At 51.2% G+C, this 23551-nt stretch overlaps 8 protein-coding genes and 1 non-coding gene across 9 annotated transcripts; 4 read left to right on the plus strand and 5 right to left on the minus strand.

The window, feature by feature from the left end:
• Positions 1-3901: 3901 nt before the first annotated feature.
• On the plus strand, positions 3902-3973 carry J3458_021406. Its single transcript has one exon. It is a non-coding gene; the product is annotated as a tRNA-Asp (tRNA).
• Positions 3974-4687: 714 nt separating this feature from the next.
• On the plus strand, positions 4688-5899 carry J3458_021407 (uncharacterized protein; the record flags this gene model as incomplete). The annotated part of the gene is made up of 1 exon (XM_007817412.2): positions 4688-5899. The coding sequence occupies one exon, from the start codon at positions 4688-4690 to the stop codon at positions 5897-5899; it is 1212 nt and encodes a 403-aa protein (XP_007815603.2).
• A 149-nt stretch (positions 5900-6048) lies between these two features.
• On the minus strand, positions 6049-7068 carry J3458_021408 (uncharacterized protein; the record flags this gene model as incomplete). Its single annotated transcript, XM_007817413.2, has 1 exon — positions 6049-7068. The coding sequence occupies one exon, from the start codon at positions 7066-7068 to the stop codon at positions 6049-6051; it is 1020 nt and encodes a 339-aa protein (XP_007815604.2).
• Positions 7069-7831: 763 nt separating this feature from the next.
• J3458_021409 (uncharacterized protein) lies at positions 7832-9936 on the minus strand. Its single transcript, XM_007817414.2, has one exon. The coding sequence runs from the start codon at positions 9473-9475 to the stop codon at positions 7982-7984; it is 1494 nt and encodes a 497-aa protein (XP_007815605.1). The 5' UTR covers positions 9476-9936; the 3' UTR covers positions 7832-7981.
• A 994-nt stretch (positions 9937-10930) lies between these two features.
• Positions 10931-13090, minus strand: J3458_021410 (uncharacterized protein). The gene is made up of 2 exons (XM_007817415.2): positions 11518-13090; positions 10931-11441 (listed from the first exon to the last, which is right to left on the minus strand). The coding sequence occupies exons 1-2, from the start codon at positions 12387-12389 to the stop codon at positions 11087-11089; spliced, it is 1227 nt and encodes a 408-aa protein (XP_007815606.1). The 5' UTR covers positions 12390-13090; the 3' UTR covers positions 10931-11086.
• A 1332-nt stretch (positions 13091-14422) lies between these two features.
• On the minus strand, positions 14423-19097 carry J3458_021411 (uncharacterized protein). The gene is made up of 3 exons (XM_066122603.1): positions 16073-19097; positions 15585-15935; positions 14423-15493 (listed from the first exon to the last, which is right to left on the minus strand). The coding sequence occupies exon 3, from the start codon at positions 15359-15361 to the stop codon at positions 14885-14887; it is 477 nt and encodes a 158-aa protein (XP_065972361.1). The 5' UTR covers positions 15362-15493; positions 15585-15935; positions 16073-19097; the 3' UTR covers positions 14423-14884.
• Positions 14469-19024, plus strand: J3458_021412 (uncharacterized protein). The gene has a single exon (XM_066122604.1). It carries the CDS (start codon positions 17083-17085, stop codon positions 18763-18765), a length of 1683 nt encoding a protein of 560 aa, XP_065972362.1. The 5' UTR covers positions 14469-17082; the 3' UTR covers positions 18766-19024.
• A 518-nt stretch (positions 19098-19615) lies between the features above and the next one.
• J3458_021413 (uncharacterized protein) lies at positions 19616-20407 on the plus strand (the record flags this gene model as incomplete). Its single annotated transcript, XM_007817418.2, has 1 exon — positions 19616-20407. One exon carries the CDS (start codon positions 19616-19618, stop codon positions 20405-20407), a length of 792 nt encoding a protein of 263 aa, XP_007815609.2.
• Positions 20408-22575: 2168 nt separating this feature from the next.
• On the minus strand, positions 22576-23387 carry J3458_021414 (uncharacterized protein). The gene is made up of 2 exons (XM_066122605.1): positions 23136-23387; positions 22576-23085 (listed from the first exon to the last, which is right to left on the minus strand). The coding sequence occupies exons 1-2, from the start codon at positions 23156-23158 to the stop codon at positions 22722-22724; spliced, it is 387 nt and encodes a 128-aa protein (XP_065972363.1). The 5' UTR covers positions 23159-23387; the 3' UTR covers positions 22576-22721.
• Between the last annotated feature and the right edge of the window lie 164 nt (positions 23388-23551).

Genomic DNA, 23551 nt, shown 5'->3' on the forward strand with positions numbered 1-23551 from the left:
ACCTCATGAATCACTTCAATCCCGCCATTATACTAGGCTGGCTAGCCAATATCGACATATCTCCTTGCACCAGCCTACAGGCGGTTATTACGTACGCTGCCAAGTATTGCAGCAAATCTGAGAAGAAGACTGAGCCTTACTGTAAGCTTGCAGACCAGGTTTTGCCGCACACGGCACACCTTCAGCCGCTATTATCCTTCTCCTCTCGCCTGATGAATAAGCTGATTGCCGAGAGAGATTACTCGGCGCAGGAGATTTCCCATCTTCTCCTTAACATTCCTCTGCAGGAAGGCACGCGGATGGTGGTCTCTGTCGACTGCCGTCCTTTGGAGCAACATGCACGTTCGTATCGCGTGGATGAAGATGTCAACGAGACCGTCGGCAGCTACAGGAGGTATCTCGAGAGAAATGACCAGCACGAGGATGCAACTTACCTCGAGTACCTGCAATCGTATAATCTCAAGACGTGGAGGAGACTCGCTGCCAACGCGAAGAAGAGAGTCCTGTCTTACTTTCCTCGATACAGGTCCGTGGAGGCATCTCCCCAGTTTGGTGACTTCTGCCGTGTTAAATTGATGATGGCTCATCCGCATCGCTCTCCAGAGGAGTTGCTCACCGTGGGCGGGCAGCGGTTCGATTCCTTCGCGGCTGCGTACAGGTTTTGCAGAGAGCAGCACCGTGACACCCATGCGGACGATCATTATGGGGAGCCAGATACAAATGAATTGAGGGCTGAGGACGACGAATTTGAGCTTGAGGTCCATGAAGAGCCCATTGTGGATGAAGACTGGCATGAACTCGCCCGCATGCTTCCCGACCGCCCGCTGGAGGAAGAGGATATCGACATGCTCGGCCGCCGAGACATCGACATCAATTATGATTGGACCCCTCACGTTGGACGGTATACTGATGACGGTATTCTCAAGGGCGACTACTGGAAGCAACGCAAGGCGGCAAACCGCCTTGACCTTGATGTGGATCATCAGCCCTTGGAAGCTCGAGATTCCCTAAACCGGGATCAGCGCTTAGTATACGATACCGTGATGGACCACTTCCTGAATCAGGAACCCTCTCAGTTGCTGCTCCATGTGGATGGTGGAGGTGGTACCGGGAAGTCATACCTCATTAATTTGCTCTCCGCGCACCTCCAAGCCGCTGCTGCCGGGAGAGGGACACCTGTTTGGCGTGCCGCGCCCACTGGCGTCGCGGGAAATCAGATATCGGGCACTACTTTGCACTCCCTGTTACACCTTCCAATCAACAAGGACTTCAAGCCCCTCTCGCCCACTGACATGGCCCAGCTCCAGAAGAAGCTGAAGGACATCAACTACCTGATCATCGATGAGAAGAGCATGCTGGGACTGCGACAGCTTTCTTGGATCGATGACCGCCTGCGCGAGGCGTTCCCGAGTAGGAATGAGGAGTTCTTTGGTAGTCTTAACATCCTTCTGGTTGGCGACTTCTTCCAGCTTCCACCCGTGCTACAGAAGCCGCTCTATTACGATAAAGAGGTGCAGGGAGTGGAGATCAAAGGCAGGAACGCATATAGACGCTTCGATAAATCAGTCTTCTTGAAGGTTGTCCAACGGCAACGGGGCGACGATCAGAAGGCGTTTCGCACAGCTCTCGAGGAATTGCGGCTCCTCCAACTGTCAGTCGAGTCCTGGAAACTCCTTTCCGGTCGAGTACAGGCGAAGCTAGATGATCTGGAGGTCGCCAGGTTCGCCAACGCCTTGCGAGTATACGCCACGAAAGATAGGGTGAACGAATATAACCACTACCACCTCGACCGCCTCGGCCGGCCAGTCATTCAGGTCAAGGCTAAGAATGTCGGCCTTGGCGCGGCTGCGGCGCCTGATGACAAGGCGGGCAACCTTGCGAAGCAGATCCCTATATGCATTGGCGCCCGTCTGATGCTGACATCTAACCTTTGGCAGCCAGTTGGTCTCTGCAACGGCGCTCGCGGTACCGTTTACGATATCGGCTGGGCACCGGGGGCTGACCCAGTCCAAGACCCTCCCTGTGTTATCATGATGGAGTTTGACAAGTACAGTGGACCTGTGTTCCTGACCACCGCTGATGGCAGAAAGATTGTCCCGATTCTCCCAGTAGACAGGGACTTCCTCATCGGAAGCACTCTCTGCACTCGCACGCAGTTTCCCCTGATCGTATGCTACGCCATTACGGTTCACAAGTCGCAGAGCATCACTGAAGATGTCATCGTGACAGATCTCTCCTGTCGGGACTTTCAGACTGGTTTAAGCTACGTAGCTGTCTCTCGCGTAAAAACGCTCCAGGGCTTGATGCTGGATGCGCCCTTTGATCGTGGTCACCTGTTTTACGAGTCTCCACCAGAGGGTATGAAGATGAAGATGAGGGATGAGCGGCATAGAAGACGACAGGTCCTTACACGGAATCCATATAGGTCAGACCACGGCTCTGCATAACTAGATAGCTAGCTAAATGTAATGGCTTAATAGTTGCTTGGCCCAAGGACTCCCAGCCTTCGGATGATCGTACCCCTTGCACCCACAGCTCTAACGTGCAAGGGGTGGCGTAGTATTTTATAAGATATAAGAGATATAATTTTAAAGCCCCCATTCCACGTAACGTTATTAATCGCGTTACAGGTAGGCGGGGTTCCCTAACCACCTTACAGTTTACATCGGCACCATTAAATAGCAGCCTATCTATAATCGTGTCCACGTTAAATTAACATGCCAAATGCAGTGGCATATCTCCTGTATCTGTAATAGCGTTGATGTCAGCACCTCGAGAAACCGGTAGATCGACAATATTCGTGCCAGTCCACTGGTTTTGGCTACCAGGTGGACGTCCATTCCGCACAGTCCTCAGCACTTCAAGGTAGGAATCCATGTTAAAGCTTGAAACACTTGTGCCGCTAGAGGAGGAGAGGGAGTGACTAGAACGAAGGGAAAGGCGGATTTTTCTCTCGATGCACGCTTGCACTCCCAAAGTAAACATTCTCAATGAGGGGTCTAGATCCTCTTCACTATCATGAGTTTGGGGAGGATCCGTGACAGTCCACTCCTCTGGCCTGCGGTAAAGTATAGTACGTTGTTGGCTCATATTGTTTTCTTGGCACCGGAACCCTTTTTGCCCCATAGCGAGAAGATGTAAAGGCGTGTTATGTCGATTGTCTAAAGCAGAGACATTGAGATTCTTGTCGACCAGCGTCGCTACTAGCCCTGGGGATCCAAAAGCGGATGCATAGTGAAGGAGAGTCCTCCCTGCGACGTCAGTTGCCTCCACATCAACTCTGTCATCGCCAAGAAGACGGGGAATAAGCCTATCAAGTATATGGGAAATAGCCAGTTGCTTCTCGCCCGGGACCGTAGCTGGAAAGAACCTCCAGTTGTCCAGTTGGACGATGAGGTCATGTGCGAGTAGCCACCGGTGGTTGTGCATGTGATTTTATGAATTGGCGAAGAGCTATGTCCACAATTTCATCAAAAATGGTTTTATTTGTGTCTTTGAGGTGCCTGGACCAGAGTGCCGATGCATACGGAATAAACTTCTCTGTATCCGAATCTTTGTCCGGAGCAACGGCTACGAGAAAAAGGTAGGAAATGCAGCTTCTTAGGAGGGTGCTCTCGCACTCTTCGGGGATGAGCATATGATGGAAAACACTGAGAGTTTCTTCTTTTGACTCTTGTTGCTGAAGCAGGAACTCTCGAGCGGTCTGGTGAATGAGATGGACTCTAGACCGAATAACGCGAACAAAATGTTCGCAGGTGGACTTGACGTAATTCTCCATCGGGTGCTTTAGGTTCATCTTGAGATCCTTGAAGGTGAGTGCTGTAGATCAACAGCAAACCAAGATAAGTGAAGATAAGACCACTCCTTCCATCATCTCACTACGACGGTTAAAAGCCGTTTATCTTCCGTAGTATAGTGGTCAGTATGCAAGCTTGTCACGCTTGAGACCCGGGTTCAATTCCCGGCGGGAGAGCCACTTTCCTTTTTTGCCCCTTCAGGCAGGGAATTTTCTTTCCGCTTCCCTCTCTTAACTTTAAAAAGTAACTATCGTGTGGTTCGTGACTACGGCGCGTGTCTTTTTCTGCTACATGCAATAACTGCAGAATATGCGACGCCGATAACTCTCTTTCATGTCAAGTGCTTTGGCCTTTGTTTTTTTTACCATGGGTCGGCAACAAACAGTTCCCACGTCGTGCCGCGATAGTCTGGTGGATGCGGTTATGGAACTACTTACTACCTACGTAGCTCGGACTCCCCTTTTACCGCAATTTCAAACTAGTAAAAGAAAGAATTCCACCTCTCTTTCTCCCTTGGCTTATAATTAGTGCATAACTTGGCGCTACCTGGTGTGGCTGTCACCGGTGCGCGGCCTAGGGTAGCCCAGTCCACATGACCCCACCTCTCTTTCCTTCTGTGGTCCTCTCGGGACCGAAGCTGTGTCCGGCCCGCCGAGTGATTTCCATGTTCCGTCGGCCGCACCGTGATGCCAGCAAATGTACGGACTACGGAGCACCGATCCTCGGGACAAAGCGTCAAGTGTATCTAAAAACATTCTTCTAGCCCAATAAAAGTTTAAGAACTCACAAGTCTCCCCTATCAATGGCCGTGTTCCACTCGGAAGCTCCCCCTTACCTCCTCCGCATTGTGATCCCGGAGTGAGGCTTGGCACATATATTTACAACCAAAAATGGCTTCCAAACATAGAATCGCCATTGTCGGCGCTGGTCCCGGTGGACTTTGTCTCGGCGCACTCCTCCAAAAACAAGGGATCCCATATACCATCTATGAACTGCGTGACAAACCGTCAGACAATATCATGTTGATTCCGTCTGGCATGCTGGATCTCCACGACGATTCAGGCCTAGCTGCTATCCGAGCCTGCGGGCTCTGGGACCAATTTTTGGCTCTCACCAACGATTGCAGCGAAGATACCCTCATCATGGATGAGGAGGGCAATCTTCACCACGAGGATTCTGGGTCTGGTCGTAGCCGACCCGAGGTGGCGCGCAACTCGCTCACTCAGCTTCTGTTGTCGGCCAACAACCCCGAGGCTCTTAGATGGAACCACAAGCTCCGCAGGGCAGCGAGCAGTTCAACCGGCCAAATTACGTTGGACTTTGGTGACAATGGCACCTTTACACACGACCTTGTTGTCGGAGCAGACGGCGCGTGGTCCAAGGTTCGGCCTCTCCTGACCCATGTCGAGCCTCAACACGGCGGCATTTATTACACGACGCTGCACATCCCCAACGCCTCGGAGCGATATCCCCATCTCGCAGGCCTCGTCGGAAAAGGTACAGGCTTCATTCTCGGCGGCCAAAACGGCCTAGTCACCCACCGAGGCGTCGGAGGGTCCATCTGTCTTCATGTCAGCGCTTCATCCTCCAACAAGGACGACTTTGCCCAACTCAAAGACAATACCGATCCTGCCGTCGTCCGAGACATGCTGCTCAATGACCCGAAGCTGTTCCAAGCATGGCTCCCCGCATTCCAAGAGCTCATCAAGACGGCGCTGGACAACGAGTTGACGCCCCGAGATCCCCGGGTCCTGAATATGAGACCGCTGTACATGCTTCCCGTTGGGCACGCGTGGGAAAATACGCGAGGCGTGACACTGATGGGCGACTCTGCGCACCTGATGATGCCGTGGGCCGGAAAAGGCGTCAACCTTGCCATGCGTGATGCGCTCGAGCTATCCAAAGCCATCGTGAGCGCGTGGAACCAGCCAAACTTCCAAGAAGCTAGCCAGTTGTCTACGGCCGAGTATGAAAAGGAAATGTTTGCCAGGACCCGCGCATCCGCCGAGGAGACGTGGTCCAATTCGAAGCTACTGTTTGCTGACAATGGGGCCAAGGCCATGGCTGATTTGATGGCCAGCTATGGGCCGTCCCGTGAGTAGGATCCTGTAGGATAGACGCAAGACTTTTAGATACACAACGCCTATTAGAGACGAGTTATAAGACTCTAATTGTTATTCACAAGTAACAAACCGTGCCGCTTCACCATGGATAAAACCAGGTGTTAATTCCCATATAAATGTCAACTTTCTCATCTTGCATTCGCCACAGCCCCCTTTTTGGGCCGATAATCGGCCAGCATCTCATACACTGGCTCCGAGTTAGACCCCAGTTCGACAGGCGGCGCTTCCGTGCTGCCCATCAGTTCGGCTGGGGGCTTCGCTCCTGGGTGCGGCATCTCATGGACGTGTTGCTCGTGGGGGAAAGTCTGGTAGCTGTCCTCGCTGTATGCCGGGCTATCCTTGGCATATGCCTGGCCAGGCTGGTGAATCATGCCCGAGGGCGGCGTCTGCGGCGCACTCATCTGCTGCTGCCGCGCCATATCCATCTGGTCGGTCACCGTGGGCTTTCGTCTGGCTCTCCAGATGACAAAGGCGGCGATGCCGGCAAGTATACCCAGCAATGCAAGAACACCGATGACGATTCCAGCGATGGCACCCCCGGATATACTGCTTCCTCCAGAAGAACCACCGCCGCCGCCGCCGCCAGCACCGGTTGCTGCTTCTCCTCCTCCTCCTCCTCCTACTCCTCCTCCTCCTTCAGAACCACCAGCACTACCGGCACCACCACCTCCACCACCTCCACCGCCATTTTTCAAGACTATAGTGCCAGAATCTGTACCGCCGTTCAAGCCGGTTACCGCAGCGTCATTCCCAGTGGTTTGACAGACGTCCGAGTATTGAGATTGAAGAGCCGAAAGCTCCGTACACCTGGTCAAGACGTCCCTTTTTTCGCTACACCATGAAGAGACCTGGGTTTGATAACGACTCGCCTTGCTGGTGAGGCTATCTGGGAAGCTGATGCCGCCGGCGTTTGTCCGCGTGGCAGCCTGCTGCATGTAGCTTGAAAGGTCGGGAGGCGGTGTCGGGACATCGACAAGATTGCGAAGAACAGACGAGCATTCCGGTGAGCCATCAAGTCCAAGGCCGGTCTGTCGAGGGAAGACGGCCGCAAATGCTTGTTTGTCAGTCGGCGTCGGAGCCAGCCCCAACCTGGCCGCCACTGCGGCTTGGGAGAGCGCGAACGCCAGCGCCGCGGGGATAAGAAGCATGGTGTTTTGTGACTCTTGTTGGCGAGGGCTTCTCTCAGGTCCGCAAGAGACTGCGACTCGGGGTCGGAAGGGTGCAAGTGTGAGAGATTTGGCGACTTTCCCGGAGCGCTTTTTCCAAGGGACGAACAATACACAGCCCCAAAACCCCTTGCCCGGTCTGTCTTGGGTTTTTTTGGGGCCTACTTACTGAGATTGAATCCAGCGTCATCGGTGGTCTGAGGGAAGGTGTCTCCCCTCGAATCCTAGTAGGTTACTGAATCATGTTGACCCCTGAAGCATGATTTGACTCGACGAGGGCTAACCCGAGTTGGAAGCTTGATGGACACCTGGGTAGTCTGCTAAGGCCATCTGGTCTTGATAATTGGTTTGGACTAAGATCGGAGCAAAGAGTCGGGAATCGGGAATGGAGCGTCTTCTGAGCTTTACATGGCATGCTGAGTTGGCGGCAAGTTGGGCGCGTTGTGTGTCGCGCAGTGATCACTGCGAGCCAGCCAACAAAAAGAGCATTCAAGGTTCAGGAACACGTGGGCGGGCTTCCTCCACATCAGAAGGTTTTCCAAGCCATGCCGAGTGCTTGTTGTGGCTAAATAGAGTGTCCCGTTCCTGGCAGACGGTGGATGGAAATGTCGTGCTGCAAGTTCCCTTGTGCTGTTTGTTGTACATACAAGTACAGGTTCACCTATTTTTTCCCCCCCTGCATTGCGTGAGTAAATTCTGGACCCCAGAGAGAATAATACACAAGAGGCAATGGTTTTATTAACATTCCCGAATTACGTCATTGATAAAACTAAATCGCTCTCTAGAACAGAACTATGCAACGTGTATGTGCTGATAAGTAGTGGCCCGACTACACTATTATGAGCAAGAAAGGGACCATCGAACGAGCCGGCCGCATCGGATCAAAAGGCAGATTCTAGATCTTTTCCGTGTTTTTCTCCCGGCGCTCAGCGCTGTCGGAGTCGTCGATTATACCATGGCGGAGTGCCAGGGTGCAGTATGTGCCGAGAATTTCTGCGAGATATCTCTCTCTGTTTTTGAAGTGATCGGGGCCGACTTCGCGGGCCATCCTGTTGGCATTGTCTAGGAGAATTTGTTGGAGGTCGGCCGGAAGAGCCAGGAGGCTCTCGGGACTGATGGAGAGTTCGGTCTGGTCAGTCGCGTTCCCGCCCAGTGCCTGACACACTCGTGGATCTGCAATCATGTCGGCGCAGTATTGGTGAATGAGTGAGTGACGAATCAAGAATTGAAGCATTTCCCCGAGTGAGCTTGGCAACTCGGAGCACCACGCCGGAGGAGCTTCGGGGTCCTCGAGGCTCTTGACCTCCGACGCGGCCGCGAACTCGAGTGCGTAGATGAGTTCGTCCCGGGCCATGGCTGGATGGCCCTCGGATCGCGTGTATCCAATCATTCTTCGCCACCAAATGTTGCAGAAAACGGAGGATATGATGACGGGAATAAGGATGACATATCCCCACCATCGAGTTGCAGTGATCATGGAGCCCACTCCGCCAAGAATTGTGGCCGTGCCGTTGATGACGGAAAACACTTGGACCTTGCGCGCTCTTCGTTTGACGAGGGCCGTTGCGGCGCACGAGCCGAGGAGATTCCGCGACGCGCTGATGTGGCGCTGGGCTTTGGTGAAGATGAAGGCCGCCCACGACGAGTTGCAGAGGCCAAAGAGGGCAATGGGCGTGTTGCCAACGTAGCCAGAGAGCAGGTTGGACGCAAGGAAGACGGAAGGGTTCGCGCCTCCAATGGCCATGTAGGTGCCGACGCATATCAAGATGGCGCCAAAGCCCATGAGGAGGTCCATGATCCATCGCGTCACTAGCTCGGTGCCAAGTTCGCGAAAGTTGATGGCCAAGAGGACGTCCATCTCCAGTGTCGATTCGCATCCCGCCTTGAGCTGCCTCTTCTCCTCCAGCAACAGCCGTCTCTGCGCCCTCAAATACCGCACGTTGCAACACGCGCGCTTGGCGTCCCTGAAGGCGAAGATGGACAGGAAGCCCGCCACTGTGCCCCCAATGGCCATGAAGACAATGGCGTAGATGGGCACGGGGATGTCGTTCCACACGTTGGCGGCAAAGTCGCCCGCGTTGGCGAGCTCCATGAAGCCAACCGCCCGCGAGAGGTTGTTGATCAGCCTCCCGTCTCTGGCGAGCGCCCACTGCCCGCCCTTTTGCTTGACCAGCTTCACCGGCGGCTGCCGATGATGAACAGCCGCCGAGACTGAGACTGAGACTCTGTGCTCAGTGCTGGCTCTGCCAATTGCAGCCGGTGTTGCCCGTTGCGGTGATGGTGCCGCTGGCACAGCCTCCTTGACGGCACACATTTCTGGGGTCGATGACGGTTCCTGGGCCCCGGGCGCAACGCCGTCTGCAGACAAGGTTTCCTCAGTGGACGACATGCTCTTGTGAAGCTTAAACTTGCTTGTGCAGATTGAAAAGGGTTCAATCCCAAGTCATGGGCGGAATGCAGGGTCCAGAGAGGACTGACAGAACGTCCGGCGTCTCCCACCGAGTGAAAGGAAGGAACTCAGCAGCACGGGAAAACACCGAGAGAGGAGAGGAAAATTCGGATGACGGCCACGTGTCTGGTACCTCGCAATGTGCGCGAGACAGGGTGGTACTCTAGGTGGTATTTCAACAAAACCAGAGCTGCCCTCAACCTTCCCACTGCTCGTTGCGAGCCGCCGCAGACGTAATAAACGCTCAAGACCTTGCGAGGCGTGACAAGACGGGCGCGACAATGTTCCTATTTGCCTCTTGATAGGCATGGCTCAATTGCTCTGGGGTCGCGGCTGGCTGCCAGCACTCTGGGACCACCGCGGGCTGGGAAGCCTCTCCATCCCCCCCCCCAATCGAAAGCCATCATCAGCCCAGGTTCTTTTTTTCAGGTGTTCCCTTCAGGGGAACGCGGGATCCTTTGGATCCAGAACTTGAGAGAGGGCCCTCTTAACGCGCGGCTTTCTGGGCAGAATGGGGTCTTATGGCGCTGGGCGCTCGGCAATCATCAGCCGGCCACAAGGATAACGGCAGCGAGCCAATAGCACCGGGCCGACTGTTCTCGGACAATCATGTCGATCGATACCTCGGGACCCGAACTGTGGAGGGTAGGGCTGGACATGGTGTCAGAAAATTGATTACCCTCTGGGTCGGGGGGGCTCTTAACCGAGTCATCAGGCCTCTTGGCCTCTTGACTACAAACGCCCCATGACTCCAACCGTACAGAATGGTTTTGTACTAGTTCGTGGCAGTAGCACTCGAATTAGCTCTCCAAAAATAACGGCCCTTTTCGTATTGAGGCACTCCTTGGCATTTGACTTTACGCATGGCGGCGAGCCAACGGGAGCAGCTGTGCCGAGTCCGCCAGCGCGGCTGCTCGATGGCGCGCGGGTTTTGCTTTTGTTTTCCCAGTAGTTTCTTATGAGTGGGCTTGAATTCATGTAACCTCTGTTGGCTGATGGTCAACTTGTGGTCCGGTACGAAGCAACCATTCGCAGCCTTCCATGTTGTGGCATTTCCATCGTCACCACTCGGTATTCGCGCTTCGAATATTGCTGTCGCGCCCGCCATGTCGGAAATGGCGCCCCTGTCCGCACCACCCTGATGGCACAGATTGATTAATACCAGACGGGATGTGTTTCTGGCGTGAGGTTTGCGGAGTCTTCGGCAAGCCCGAAGGCCCTGGAACCTCGTCCCAGCCAGTCACATTTCGAGTTTTCCTGCCCCCAACATCTTCTGCAACCATTCCCCTGCGGAGAATTACTACTGGTGGCATGCTGCAGGTTCTCCTGCTCCTGGGCAACGCGGCGTGAGTCAATTTACGGCTCCCGGTTCACAACTACCGTCTTGGATGTCTGGTGGACAGTGACCGGTTTAGAACAATCCACTGCTCTGGGCAGCAAGACAGAAATATATCAGCCAATTGTTTTATTCTGCAAACGCACGTGTTCTGATATAGGTTTGTCCTTCTGTGTTCCTGGCCTACTGAATCTGTACATGCTGCGTTTGTGATACTATTCGCCCTCCTTTTCAAAGTCAAGACGCGCTTGAGCGGCAACTTTTCTGTCCAAAAGTACCCTCAACCCCAGCATGGCCATACCCTTTGCCGCCTGAATCGCCGCTCCGTGAGCCTCATCCGTCCCGGCGGCGGCGGCGAAGCGTGGATTATGCATGGCAACGCCGGGTTCCGCGGGTATGCCTATTCCACCGTGGAAACTCGGTACAAGATGGGATACGTTGCCCATGTCAGTGGATGCGTTCAACGCCCGATCCATTTTGAGAAGGATGTTTTCGCCAAAGGCGGCCATTTCATCAACGTAGATTTGGCACAGGCCATCATTGGCCCGGAGATTCAAGTAGTTGTGTTGTCTATTCGTATGTGATGTTGATTAGCTTCTTGGCACCCCTGGAGCAAAGTGAAAAGAAGAATGGGATTCGATCAAACCTCGTCGTTTTCATCTCGCAAGCCGAGGCGGATGCCCCAGCCTCCCAGCACTTGGTCACTCGTTCCATGAGCTTGTCGCATCCCGCCGCAGTCGGGCTTCTAACTAGCCAGTTCATGCGGGTGTAGTCGGGGATCACATTAGGCGCCGCGCCTCCGACTTCGAAAATACCGTGTACCCGATCTTCAGTGTGCATCTGTTGCCTCAAGAGAGACACGTTGTTGTATGCCGCGACGGCTCCGTCGAGCGCGTTGACACCTTTCCACGGCTCACCGGCCGCGTGGGCTGTTCGACCCTTGAACTCGACAAGCGTGCCTTTGCAAGCAATCAGCTTCATCCCCGCCAGGCCCGAGTAATTCCCCTGGGAGACAAGGCCTTTTGGCATTGGGTGAGCCATAATGGCCGCGACGACGCTCTCTGGAGGGTCGAATGCACCCGCCTTGATGAGGTCCTCCTTGCCTCCGCCAGACTCTTCTGCCGGCGTCCCCAGGAGTCTGATACGGCCATCGATTTTGAGCGCCGACATGGCGGCTGCCGCTCCGAGGAAGGCCCCGATGGACGACATGGCAATGAGGTTGTGGCCACAGGCATGGCCAATCTCCGGCAGAGCATCATACTCGGCACAGAAGATGACTTGTTCATCGCCAGATCCAACCGTGGCATCAAAGCTTGTGGCTAATCCCCACGCGCTCTTCTCCACCTGGAAACCGAGCTTCTCGAGGTAGGCTGTAATTGTGTCATGGGCGATGAACTCCTTGTATGCAAGCTCTGGGTTTGCATGAAGTGTCTTGTTAACTCGATGCAGGCCGTCGTTCAACTCGTCCAACTTGGCGTTGACGATGGCACGAGCCTGGGTTACAATATCGACTGCCATTGGACTCACTTCTTCTCCTGTTCTTGATGAGCCTATCACGACAGTTGACCGTGAATATGCGGTGTGTGGTTTGGAAACGAACCGACTGAAGTGCTCTGTCCCATTTATATCCCGAGAGGAAGCACATATGTCCCCAAAACGATGAGGCACAGATTATTGCCGACCGTCGGCAAACATTGACACCAATTACATGCTTCGCAATCAACCCCGCGAGACAAAATACCCACACCCGATCGGCCGCTTCTTGCTTCCTCCCCCGGGTACAGCTGCCTTGCTTCAGCCCATGAACCAAAATTCGGACCAGATTGTACGGGCGGGTCAGTGTTGACTGGTGCTGTCGATGCTTTCCAGGCTCGGAGAAGGCTGGGACCAGAGCGATACTCTCAACAGATGATGAGCATCATGAAACTCTGGGGCTACGCACCGTTAAATCCACTAACGGGTGATGGGCTGGAAACGCCTAAGCCACCTCGGTGACAGGCCCTGGCAGAAAAAGCCGTCAATATACTCGGAGGGGAACGCAGAAAGTAGTGCTAGGGTATGGTAAGACGGGCCGCCACCCAAGATACGTCAAGTTTAGTCACAGAACTTGGCCAGCCGGTATAATTGCTTTGGGCCTTTAGCAAGCGCAGCCGAATGCGTTACGCTAGCCAAACTAGAACACAGCAACTATGCAGTGTGTTTTGAGAAGAACACTTTCCACCAGTGCACTGATCTTGATAGGACATACAAAATTAAAGTAAACAATCAATAGTTGCGTCATCTCAATCATGTATGAACCAAAGGCTGCTAGTCTTATTAACAAATTGAGTGAGCTCTAGCGTAAGTACCCTTATACCAATATGTCAGAGTGGTTGTCGGGCTATACGACCAGGCCACGGAAGCGAAAGATTCAGCAATAGCCGCCCCTGGCCGAATATCCCCGATATCCGGCTTATAAGGATGCACACATTGGCTCTCTCTCACTATGGCCTCTGACAATATATCCGTTTTATCCCGACTTGAACGTGTTTCCTTTCAACTACTCTGATAGTCTAGGCGTGTCACCATCACCACTTCGAGCTATACATATACTGTCAGGACACACACAGAGAGGAACGAGTGTACTGGTGGTCTTAGAATCGTGTGGTAAAAATACTTTATCCGACATGTTATCGATCGTGTGGGCGCACGAGCGATGATGAGTACATTTTTTGATCCCACCTCTTCCACGCTCTAATCATAGTTGGGTAGGTAGATATGAGTACCCCGGCTGCTTGGGGTCCTGCCGTCATGTGTACGAGCAGAGAAGCACTGCGGTGCTGCGTTTGTCATGGTAAATATTATGCACTGAATTCAAGAGTGTGCGAGTGTTATGGTCTGAGTCTCCTCGACCGCCCCTCTTGATGTTTTGTTGACCAAGATGGTGAATCCACCATTCCTTCTTGAACTTGATGGCCACTCTGGATGATAGGCCGTGTCTAAGGGGCATCGAAGGGTTTGCATTGCGGCATAGTTGAGTCCAGGGTCACCGACATCCACCCGCTGCACGTGGCCGAGCGTTATTGTCTTAACAGGTCGCATATACTAGTAGTTCTTGTTCCCACGATGCGTATCAATTTGGATGTTAACACCCATAAGCATTTTAGCCGTGACATTTATAACCTTGTTTTCATAAAGAGGTTTGAGGGAAACCCTTTTCTCCAAGACCTGAAAAGATGCTGGGCATCACTTTGCATGCAGGAGCGATTCTTATGCCGGGCATTATCCTATTCAATGCAATAATGGAGGAACAGTCCCGATGCATGCTCAGTCGTACCAATAGATTCAATTTATATTATGTAGTGTTTAGCATTATTTTATAGCTATGAGATGGAAGCTGAAACTCACCCGTTGAAGGCTTTCAACTGCCCAAGAGGTTTACAGTCGTATGGTGGTGGTGCAGCAAATCTGACCTGGCTTGGTTTCGACTGGACCCTTTGGCTGTAAAGATGTGTGCATTTGACACTCATAGCAGGAGCTTGAATCGTGGTTTTGACATTTTCAAGAACTGGCGTGTACTAAATGTGCATAAAGCTAATTGTATTAATACTTTTATATGCCATTCTGATCGAGAAGGAGCAATTAAACAGGCCTTGGCCGCTTTTGGAACCCCCATCAGTCCCAGTCCCAGTCTAGTCAGGTATTTCTGTATATATTGCGAAGACCGCACAAATGCTCGGGGACCCAAGGAAAATCGTACTCATATCTTTCTACCTAAAGCGCTTTCAAACTCCACGAGTGTACTCTGTAAGTAGTCATCGTCTAGCTGAAAAGTCTCCGATGAATCGGATCTCAGGTCCCGCAACATCGAAAATGTGCGGATATCTCGTCAAAGCATGTTCTGAATGTGACGCCATCATATCCACGTTGCAAATGATGAATTGCGGGCAAGACCATCGTCACGGAGCGCCCTGAGCGAACGTTACTTGGGACAGAACTCCTAAATGTCCGATTTGTGCATACCCATCACCTCGTCAATGAGACTGGGAAGGAATTACACTATGCGAGAGCGTTCGGGGGCTTGTGTAGGTTGGGATATTGCCGTTGGCGTGGTCAATTGAGAAGGGCGGATGTGCGTCATAGCCGTGACACTCATATATTTCTCGCAATCTCAGATTGACTTGATTCTCAACAGGCCGGCTGGCTGCTTGAACATGTTCCTCCTTGCCCAAGGTGACACAAAGAACTGGGAGGTCATTGTCGCCAGGCAGATGTGCGGTTGCTAGCCTGAAATTAACGTTGCCAATGTCGTATATAAAGAAGATCTTGTTATATCTTTCTTTAGCTATGAACTGATAATCTGGATTCTCTGTTGCGACGAGCCCGGTATTCTGGAGTAGCTTCAGCGCGTGTTGGAATACTTTATCAGGCGAGTCCCATGAAGCAACGTGAAGCGGGTGTAGGTTCGTGACGGCGACAAAGACTCGCTTCGCATCGGTTGAAGTGGACATGATGGTAGTGCCTCAGGATGGTATTTTGGAGTGTGTAAGAATGAAGTTGTTGGGGCGTTAATGTGGTTGGGAAGAACATGACTAACATGTATTTTGTATTTTGCTCATCCCGTCTATGTTTCCGAACCGAGTCTGGGCGAGACCTGCGTCAACCAACACCACTACCGCGGATGGCCATGACTTTTGCCCAAGGGAGACACCATTGTACTTGTGGCTCACTCACACGTTTAACAAGGACCTAATTGGGACGAGAGGTCGCAGACCATGAACTTGTAGTTTCTGAACTGGGCTCCGTTAACCTACTAACTGGATTGAGTTAGAAATGTCAAGGTACCCTGGTGCCTATAGGTCAAGTCTGGCTGGCTGTGCCGCATGTCTTTGAAAGTGCGCACGTAATAGGGCCAAGCGGAATATGTCGAGGGTGTTAGAACTGCCCGTCTTAGTGGTCAAGAACATTATATTCCATTGCCGCTTGTTTCCCCTTCAGAAGCATTTTATCCGGATCCCGGCCACGTGGCGCATCCATTCGAGCTTCAAGATTGGAAGAGCTTTGGCAGAGGCGCGCACATTTTATCTCGAGAGCAGTTAAAAATTACAGTTGTTGAACGAATCCGCTCAAAGTGGAGGCCTCCTACTCATGGAGACGGTATAGCAATATATATGACGGTGACGGTATTCCGTATAACAACAGTGGCTGGAATGTATGCTTACTTTGAGCCTTTACGGCGTACCAGCTGTACTCTGCCACAACGGAGTGGGTGATAAGTGACTTATTGGCCACGACTCGACCATTTCAGTCCATGTCCCTCGCGATGAATCAGGCGCTCCACGAAGTTCCCTTAAGGGTCGTTCGAAGCGATGGTACTATGACGACGGGGCATTGTCTGCGGTTGGTGTTGTGTACCTTAATCTATGCAAATTATGTCTTGCCTCGAGGCACTGCAGACATGTTGCTCGGAACAAATAAGAGATAAGGGTAAAGACTAGCCACTAGCAATATTATCTGCAGTGGTAGGAATAACGGTAGGCATTGAATAGAATAAATATGTCATTATGCTCAAGTTGCGCGAAAAGACGGAAGACACTGTCACTAGTTGGCATCAGCAAACCGGAGATTTGTAAATATACTCACTCCCAAACCACAAAAGTTCCCTGATTACTTACTGGACTAAGGCTAATTATTTGATTAGTTGCTCGGGTTCGGTAACAAGTGACGGCTGTGGATCTTGCTTTGATTCAAGATGGAAGCGCTGCCACTGTCTTTCTTGATCTCTCTACTTCGTCATAACTCGGCCTCGTTTCACAAGTGCTGGGCCACGCAATCACTCTAGGCAGCCTTTTATCGTCCGCTGTGTCCCGCCAGAACAGGAATTACCTGCAGGAACATGACATGGGTCTGCAAAAACTGCAGCTCAACATCAGCCCACCACCGGAACTGGCGGGCTTGTGAACTACTAGTACATCAATTGATACCTTCCATGATGTTATCTTATTCGTCATCTCCTCTGGCGCTTTTAGCACGGGCCCCTTCAGCCGCGGGTGTCGGAATTTACACGGAAATTACGACAGGGCAGCAGGGGGATGACGAATAATCTCACCAGTTGAACCCTTATTAAGGGCCTGGCTCCGTTCAGCGGGACTTTTCCTTTTCTGTTTGTTACAACGATTCGATTTGTCCGAGACATTGTTATTTTCAATTTGGCTGCACCCACCACTAGACCATGGCGTCGGTTGTGTCACACAGAGACCGTGTCTGGTCTCGGAGGGAAATAGAAGGATTGATAGCAGATGGGCGAAAGATAATCATATTACGTGGTCAGGTGCTAAGGGTCGACGCATGGCTTCCATATCATCCGGGCGGGGACAAATCAATACTGCACATGGTCGGTCGTGATGCCACGGACGAAATCGCAGCGCTACACTCAGCCGAGGCACAGGCACAAATGCAAAAGTATGCGATAGGAAGAGTCCAGGGGTCATGGGAAAACTTTTTGCCTCCGATACAGGGAGGAATATTCAGACCGCCCGTGTCGAAGAATGACGGCGACGAAGCGTTACCGGCCGAAACAGATGCTAGCTCATCTGGAACATCGACACCATCACCATCCGTCTTCGAAATCGAACAGACAGGAGACGCAGTTCGCCCAAGGCGTACGGGTAATGATTCGCCTACTTCTTCAACGTCATCCCTATTCTCATCAGAGGCGGAGCCGAGGCAGTTCAGACTTGTGGAAGCGTCAACGGCCCACGCGATATCAACAGACGTTTCAAAATATCCTCCTCTTGACAAAATATCACAAGACGAGGTTGCCTCAAAATACCGCCAGCTCGATGAGAAACTGCGATCCAAAGGCCTCTACCAGTGCGAATATAGCTGCTACGCTGTCGAATTCGCCAGATACTTGATCCTTTTCGTTCTCTTCCGGACATTTCTTCACTATTCCCATTACACCCTTTCGAGCATTTGCCTGGGCTTATTCTGGCAACTACTTACATTCGCCGCTCACGACGCCGCTCACCTTAGCATAACACATGGATTCCACACGGACAGCTGCATCGGCATCTTGATTGCAGATTTCCTCGGTGGCCTTTCAGCCGGTTGGTGGAAACGAAATCACAATATACATCACATCGTAACCAACTCGCCTGAGCACGACCCGGACATCCAGCACATGCCATTTTTCGCCATTTCTTCTCGATTTTTTTCTTCCCTGCGCTCGACTTACTACGACCACGTGATGAAATTCGATGCCGCATCTCAGTTCTTTATTAAGCATCAGCATTACCTCTACTATCCTATCCTGTTAATGGGTCGTTTCAACCTGTACCGCCTGGCATGGTTATATCTTCTAGATCCGGCACAAGCGCCGCGCAAGGGCCCGGCGTGGTGGCATCGCCATCTTGAAATGGCTGGCCAGGTCTTCTTCTGGTACTGGTTCGGCTACCGGACGCTATACCTCTCGATCCCGACGTGGTCGTCCCGCATCACGTTTCTGCTCATCTCGCACATGGTCACCGGGCCCTTGCACGTGCAATTCACACTCAGTCACTTCGCCATGTCGAGCGCCGATCTGGGTGTCCACGAGTCGTTTGCCCAGAAGGTGGCGCGGACGACCATGGATGTCGATTGCCCTCCCTGGTTGGACTTTGTACATGGCGGCCTCCAGTTTCAAGTCGTCCATCATTTGTTCCCTCGTCTCCCGAGACATAACTTGCGCCGCGCCCAAAAATATGTCAAGGAGTTCTGCAACGACGTCGGGATTCCTTACGTGATATTTAGCTTTACGCGGGGAAATAAGGAAGTCATTAGCAGATTGGCCGAGGTTGCCGAACAATTAAGGATCTTGGAGGAATGCAGAAAAGTTGCCGCAAAAGATTTGGTTGAAGGCCACCACCGTCACTGATTGTGCTTCTCAAACATGGCTCAAGGAAAAGACATGCACAGAAAGATGAAATGCCTCTATTATAAGCCGCTACAAAGTAGAACATAGTCAGCTAGCTTTAGCTCTCTCTGGATGAATAAGAAATTTTTCCAAGCTATAGGCAATGCCTGCTATTGGTGTGAACACCAAGAGGTTTCGTGGTGCCAGCCTTTGCCTTGTGCCCCTTTGCTCTTGTTTAATAGCCAACAGATGCACTTTATTATAGGTAGTAGTCGTTTTCTGCTCTTCTCCCACCTCGACGGTTGGGCTATAGTGGTATTAGTCTTGAAAATGATACAAATTGTCTTCTTTCTGTTTCCAGGGGTAGCCGCTGTCGTAACCCCATCTTAGTTTTTACATATAGTTTTCCCGCTGCCCTACGGTGAGTTCCTGATCCTCTTTTCTTGGTGACTCCACTACGGAGCAGGCATTTAACACGCGATGGAGGAAAAAAGTTCAATATATTGCTGTTTATTAATATAGTGCGGGGGTTAGTGGCCTGGCAAAATCCGGCTGCGGTTCTGAAAACAGCGTTATGCATACAGCCCTCAATAGCCCTACCATTTATATGGCCTCATGTATATATAGAGCTCCCCAAGAGACATAATCGTATATAACGGTATGCACATGTACGGCTTAAGGAGACTTATTTGCTTTCTGTCCCATAGTTGCTCAAAAAGAAAAAAAAAGCCCTCTCATTTTGCTTGTACTCTATACGTAGCGCAACACGGCTGCAAGTGGTATACACAGCTTTCGAATTACTGTGCTTGCCCCATCTCTTCTCCCGCGTCGTCGTTATACAGCTTGTCCGCCCGAATCTGACCTCCACGGCATGGGAGGCAATCATTCTTCCTTGGTGGCTTCCGTGTCTGCGGTCCCCTTGGCTCTTGTCCCGGTGCAAAGTGCAACTACCATCTACCCAGATAGCACTTTGCACTCCGTCGTTGCTTTTTCCGACGACTTTGAGGGATCTGCGCCACAATTCAAACATACACGCTACAGAATCGATGGCAGTGGCTCGATTACCGCAGTAGCCAACCCGGTATTCCACGGACAGCAATCGGCCAAGTTTACCTTGCCCAATGACGGAGTCTCTTGGCGATCCGAGATAGCAAAGAATTCCCTGGGATACGGATCCTTCTCTTTCTCATTCGTCAATTATCTTCCCACAGACTGGGTAGATACGTCCTTTAACACTATTGTCGCCCAGTGGCATGGGTTTAACCTCACAAATGGCCAAAATACGAACCCCCCGATCGCGCTCTCTGTCAGGGATATGCGTTGGTCACTACATGTGTGCCACCTAGAGAACCCGAACGACAGCAAACCAAAGGCTCGAACGTACGACCTCGGTCAAATCGCGAAGGGTGAATGGAACCAGTGGTATTTTCGGATTGATTGGTCCCGCCCTGAGTTAAACGGCACAATAACGGTAATTCTTAATGGTAAAACCGTTGCTGTGCATAAAGGATCAAATAATTACCACCAAACTGAAGCTCCGTACTTCAAGCAGGGCATATATCGGCCGAACTGGAACCCCGAAAAGGGCTTGAGATATTCGACTGGTGGCCCATCTGTCGTTGTCTACTGTGACGATCTGCTTGTGACTAAGTTGCGCAGGTAAGAGGAAGGACACTCTATGAACTATCTCCTATCCTACGCGATTCACTTGAGTTATTCTTCTCGAGGTTGAAGGGTTGGTTCAAGTAGGCTTTTATGAAAAGAACAGCGTATTATACAGAGTTTATACTTAGGTTGAATAAGTCCTTCATCAATAAACGTATACGAGGCGGTTGTTGAGATGTCAGCTTTTGCGGCTAAGAAGATTCACAAGAAGGGACTAAATCTAGCATTCTAGGTGCGCGCAGCTTACTATATTACTTAGTTCACCGATGTCGGAAAATAACAGATGTCGGCAGCACGGATGCATAGTCATACTACCTATCCGCCCAAGTATTGTCTAGCCCAAATGGCGGCTAGGAGAATCTCATACCAAAGCTGGTGAAGTAGAATCCGGCAAAGGGCCTTTCTAGATGGCCAGGCTGAAAGCTCGTAGCCGAGTTGTTAAGAGCTTCGGGCCGGGTAGTCTTTTTACTAGCTTTGGACCGGGCTCGATTTGGACCTCGCATCGGGGTTATTGCAATTGGAATCCTTGAGCTTCCTGCGAGGGTGCAAGACCGAAGAAACATGTTGGATACCACTAATAATTCGATAAGAACAATAATAGTAGTAGAAGAAATAAAGCATCAATTGTTTACTCATTCTCTAGCTGAAAAGTTCACCTCTCCAAAGCCCGCCGAGTAAATGCATCAAGGGTTAGTCTCTGCATTTGCATAACAATGCAGAGAAACCTAGCCAAGCTCCTAGGACAAAACCTGCACCGAGACTTGTACTATCTGTGCCGCACCGCTTCCCATAAGCACCTCCTTAGCAATGTCTACCATTGCAGCTCCTAGATGCACTTGCCAAAGGTAGGGGAGAGTCTCTGTTGATCGCAAACCTTGCCCTTGGGGCATTCAGATGAACTTCGGCAAGCTAGATCCTATTAGCGAGGTATGAAATGTAAGGACTGGAGATAATTGATCAATACCCATAGCTGGCGAAGCCAACGCGAGCCAAGCGACGGCGGCGAGGATGATCTTGGACTGGAAGAAGTTCATGATGACTTGGAGTGAATGGGGGCTTAATAGGCTAGCTTCTGATTTGAGAGTTTGAAAGCGGCTGTCTGTGTATTGTGATAACTTAACTTCAAGAGGCCGTTGGGATTACTTCTTTATTTATACTCAATTTCCGATACATGTCTGAAGACGTATATAAGTCATAGCCCAAAGTGTATCAAATGCTATAGCTTCAAACGGCAGTTCAATTCCGTCAAAGATCCGAGGGATTGAGTATTTGAAACTCTATTTCCAAACCTATCCTCAAATTGGCAGTACTAAGGCCACTATTTGTCAAGTCAGGTAGCCTCGTGACAAATATCTTGCCGAGTTCCGACTCTATGATCGTACAAGCAAGCCGAGAACCTGAGTACCAGAATGAGGCAAACCCAATTGCCTCTGTGGTGTTATGTGTTGGCAAGGCCCCCAGCGACGTCCACTTGAACTGTGGATCTTATTATATTGCCGAGTGGAGGAACACTCGATACTAGGGTTGCTATCTCTCTCCATCTTGTCAATAATGGAACAGTTATAAGCCCACTGTCACTCTACCCAGCCAATACGGGCCGGCAAACCACCCTGCGCATCTCTTGCGCCTGGCGAATAACAGACATTACCGTGAAAAGGAGTCCCAATTAAGCAGGTCTGTATCGGGGCAAGTTTGACACCGTACATGTGCATGCACTGATACGAAGCTGATAGGAAGGCATTCGCGGAAAGTTGGCGTAAATTATAGTTGGTCGATTTCAACGTCATGCAATGAATTTAGTTGATAAAAGCCATCACGTAACGGACAACTACACACTATTCTCGCCACTCCCAAAAGGTGTAAATCTGTATTCTTCCATGGTTTCCTACCAAGCTTGTGGCTCCCATTCTAGTATATTCATCTAATGGCTTGCCCTTTTAGTTGAATCATTAATTGTCGACCTGCAAAAAGTCAGTCTCAGTTAAAATGCAGCGAAGGTCTAGCTTACTTCAATCGCTCCTGATGCCCAGGATATCTTCCGGATCTCGCTGAGAGATAATCTTTGGGAGAAAATCATCGCGAATGTCTCGGTCCCTGCTGTAGCAAGCTTATTTCTTTAGGCCAAGTTTCTTACGAAGTCTTCTCTCATGAATGCTAGCGACATGACTTCACTTCAAACTGCCAGATCCTGCCTCCAGAAGTTCAAGTTTAGACTATATACCATTCCTTGGCTGTTTTCTATTAAAGCCTAAGATGATCACATTTTGCTCCAAATATTGCAATGACGAAACTGCAACTTTGCAATCTAACAGCTAGTCCAGTATCATGAGCCCCTCATAGCCCTGAGTCTCGAGCACCTCCGTGTCCACCACCAAAACTGCCATGAACTTTGCCCCTTCCACCTTTCTATTATTGTCACCAACGGTATGGTGATAACCTGGGCCCTGGCAGCTCGAAAAGCTCTCTCCAGGATGATAGACTTTTGGTGGGTTGCCCTTCATGCCACTGAGGCCCTGACCCTCTTGGATAACAGCGACGACGTTAGCGCCACCATGGCGATGGGGCGTCGTGAATCCTTTTGGATGGTATTCAAGCTGAACCCCAAAAATGGATTTCGCGGGAGCATTGGTGAGCTTGTGGTCGAATATAATGCCTAGGCCTTCTCGAGGACGCGTCCTACTGGTGTAAGTGAGGGTTAGAGCCGTCGGACCGGTGGCGCAACTTACGAGCTGCATTGACTTGACTCCATTGCAAGATTCCTTGTGTATTGGGTGAATAAATTTTGTTTGCTCTTGATGATTGGAAGAAATCGTGCGGAATTATGAAGATGGTCTCTCCTCTACCCAAGCTTGTACCTGCTCTACCCTTTTATACCCAAGCTATGGAGGATTATTGGGAGCAACATCTGTCCATCGTCGGCTCACGATTAAATACTGGGGTGGCTTGGGTCAGAAACATGTGTTTTCAAGGGAATATACAGAGTTGACTCCTCAAACTCTGCATTCTGGGCTACTTGGGTGCTTGTACAGCCATGTCAGCCCGAAGGACGCCCACTCCGACCCGAGTGACCCGACCGACCCGGAATTCACGTCATCTTTCGACCCGATCCAAAGAACAAGCTCGACATCAAAATGCTTAATAT

The sequence above is a fragment of the Metarhizium acridum genome (assembly GCF_019434415.1).
Source record: "Metarhizium acridum strain ARSEF 324 chromosome Unknown scaffold_579, whole genome shotgun sequence".
NCBI classification, from domain to species: Eukaryota; Fungi; Ascomycota; class Sordariomycetes; order Hypocreales; family Clavicipitaceae; genus Metarhizium; species Metarhizium acridum.

Excerpts from the sequence above, each read along its gene's own strand:
- J3458_021409 (XM_007817414.2), bottom strand. The coding sequence starts at position 9,475 with ATGTCGTCCACTGAGGAAACCTTGTCTGCAGACGGCGTTGCGCCCGGG.
- J3458_021410 (XM_007817415.2), bottom strand. The coding sequence starts at position 12,389 with ATGGCAGTCGATATTGTAACCCAGGCTCGTGCCATCGTCAACGCCAAG. Across the intron at positions 11,442-11,517 it reads TGCGAGATGAAAACGACGAG|ACAACACAACTACTTGAATC; the intron begins GTTTGATCGAAT and ends ACATACGAATAG.
- J3458_021411 (XM_066122603.1), bottom strand. The coding sequence starts at position 15,361 with ATGTCCACTTCAACCGATGCGAAGCGAGTCTTTGTCGCCGTCACGAAC.
- J3458_021412 (XM_066122604.1), top strand. The coding sequence starts at position 17,083 with ATGGCGTCGGTTGTGTCACACAGAGACCGTGTCTGGTCTCGGAGGGAA.
- J3458_021414 (XM_066122605.1), bottom strand. The coding sequence starts at position 23,158 with ATGGAGTCAAGTCAATGCAGCTC. Across the intron at positions 23,086-23,135 it reads GAGTCAAGTCAATGCAGCTC|GACGCGTCCTCGAGAAGGCC; the intron begins GTAAGTTGCGCC and ends TTACACCAGTAG.